This window comes from Echinops telfairi, unplaced genomic scaffold, assembly GCF_000313985.2.
Source record: "Echinops telfairi isolate 266 unplaced genomic scaffold, ASM31398v2 ScPeMD7_12;HRSCAF=54, whole genome shotgun sequence".
Taxonomy (NCBI): Eukaryota; Metazoa; Chordata; class Mammalia; order Afrosoricida; family Tenrecidae; genus Echinops; species Echinops telfairi.
In genome coordinates, this window is record NW_022103909.1 from 4,790,038 (window position 1) to 4,791,736 (window position 1,699).

General features: G+C 47.7%; 1 protein-coding gene across 1 annotated transcript in view; it reads right to left on the reverse strand.

Annotated features, from left to right (window-relative positions):
- Positions 1-346: 346 nt before the first annotated feature.
- TEX49 (testis expressed 49) overlaps positions 347-1,699 on the reverse strand; it is a 3,639-nt gene continuing 2,286 nt past the window's right edge. Inside the window, exon 3 of the mRNA XM_045287229.1 lies at positions 347-495. Within this exon, the coding sequence (XP_045143164.1) occupies positions 347-495 (149 nt within the window). The remainder of the gene's footprint in view (positions 496-1,699) is intronic.

Genomic DNA, 1,699 nt, shown 5'->3' on the forward strand with positions numbered 1-1,699 from the left:
TGGCCATGAGGCAGGTGGACAGGGGTGGTGGAGAGGAAGTGGGGATACTGCTAAAGGGTGGTGGTTGGTGGGCTAGGAAGGCAGTCCTGAAGGGAACGCGGCAAGCCCGGGCTCTCATAGGAAGGCTGGAGACACAGCTCGGTGTCTGCTCAGGAGTGCCACACAGGATAGGGGACACCTAAAAACACAGGCCATGGATTCCTGTGAGTGCCCCTACTGCCCAAATTCAGGTGCCAGTTTTTCCTGGAAGTGCCCAACCTCTGCTCCTGTTCCCCAACTCGGAGCAGAGATGAAGCCATCTCTAAGGGTTACATCAGGTGAGGGGGCCCTACAACCCCGCCCAGCCTCACCTGGTCACTGGACTTTTCCTGAGACCGTAATGGGGGCCCCGGATCCATGGCACGGTGTCCTCTGGACGCACTCCGGGATCATGTGACCGCCAGAAGCTGAAGTTCTGGGCATCAGTCAAAGGGACCCTGAAGACCTGATTCGGGACTGAATGGGTTGGAGAATGCGCAGGTTGGCAAATTCCTTTGTGCTCTTTGTTCCTGGTACTGCACGAAAGCAGTACAAATGCAGCCCAGCAACTGGGCCTGACCAGGTGCTGAGAGGTCCTGGGAATGTGGTCGCCACCCCCTGTTGCCCTGTCTCACTTCTGGATTCTGACCTCTCACAGCCTTCCTGGTCAGATGCATCAGTCTTGGTTCTTCCCACTGCCAGTGAGCGCATCTCCAAGATAGCTCTGCCCATAGGCGGAGAGGTGAGAAGCAAGTGGTACATCCTCTTAGAAAGTGAGCCTCTTAGATGGGGCCCACTGGTTCATTATTTATCTTATTTGGGGGGCTTACTCATCCTCTCTCCTTTTCTTGTCTCTGAAATAGTGCCCTTTGTATGTGCTGGGTAATTCTTTAAAACCAACAATGATGACTGAACTACTCAATTTTATGATATATGAATAAAAGTACAAAACCGTTAGACAACAACAAAAACCTCAACAATGATACCACCGCATCTTTGGATACCACTCGTCATTTATCAAGTGCCTCCTCTCACGCTCCACATCATACATTCGCTTTGCCATCAAGGCAGTGCTGGCTCATTGCAGATGCTTGTGGGTTTCCGAGATTGCCCCTGTTCATGGGAATAGAAAGCTCAGTCTTTCTCCTGGGGAGCTGCTGGTGGTTTCGAACTGCTGACCATGTGGGTCACAGCCCAACATGCAACCACTACATCACCAGGGATCCTTGACATGATACAATAGATCAGTGGTTCTCAACCTGTGGGTCAAGACCCCTTTGGGAGTCGAACAATCCTTTCACAGGGGTCACCCGATTCTTAACAGTAGTAAAATTACAGTTATGAAGTAGTAATGAAAATAATTTTATAGTGTGTGGCGGGGTCACCACAACATGAGGAACTGTATTCAAGGGTCATGGCATTAAGAAAGTTGAGAACCACTGCATTAGATGCTTTGAAAAATTTAAAGATACTAGACTTAGCTTGGTGCTTTAAATTTCTTTTCACTATTTGGATAAATCTAATCTAATTAGACCAGTGAATTTTATGTAAAAGTCTTACATATTTTCTTCACTTGGAGTTATATTCCCTAGTATATAGTCTTTTTTTTTTTTTTAAACATTTTATTAGGGGCTCATACAACTGTTGTCCCAATCCATACACACATCAATTGTGTAAAGCG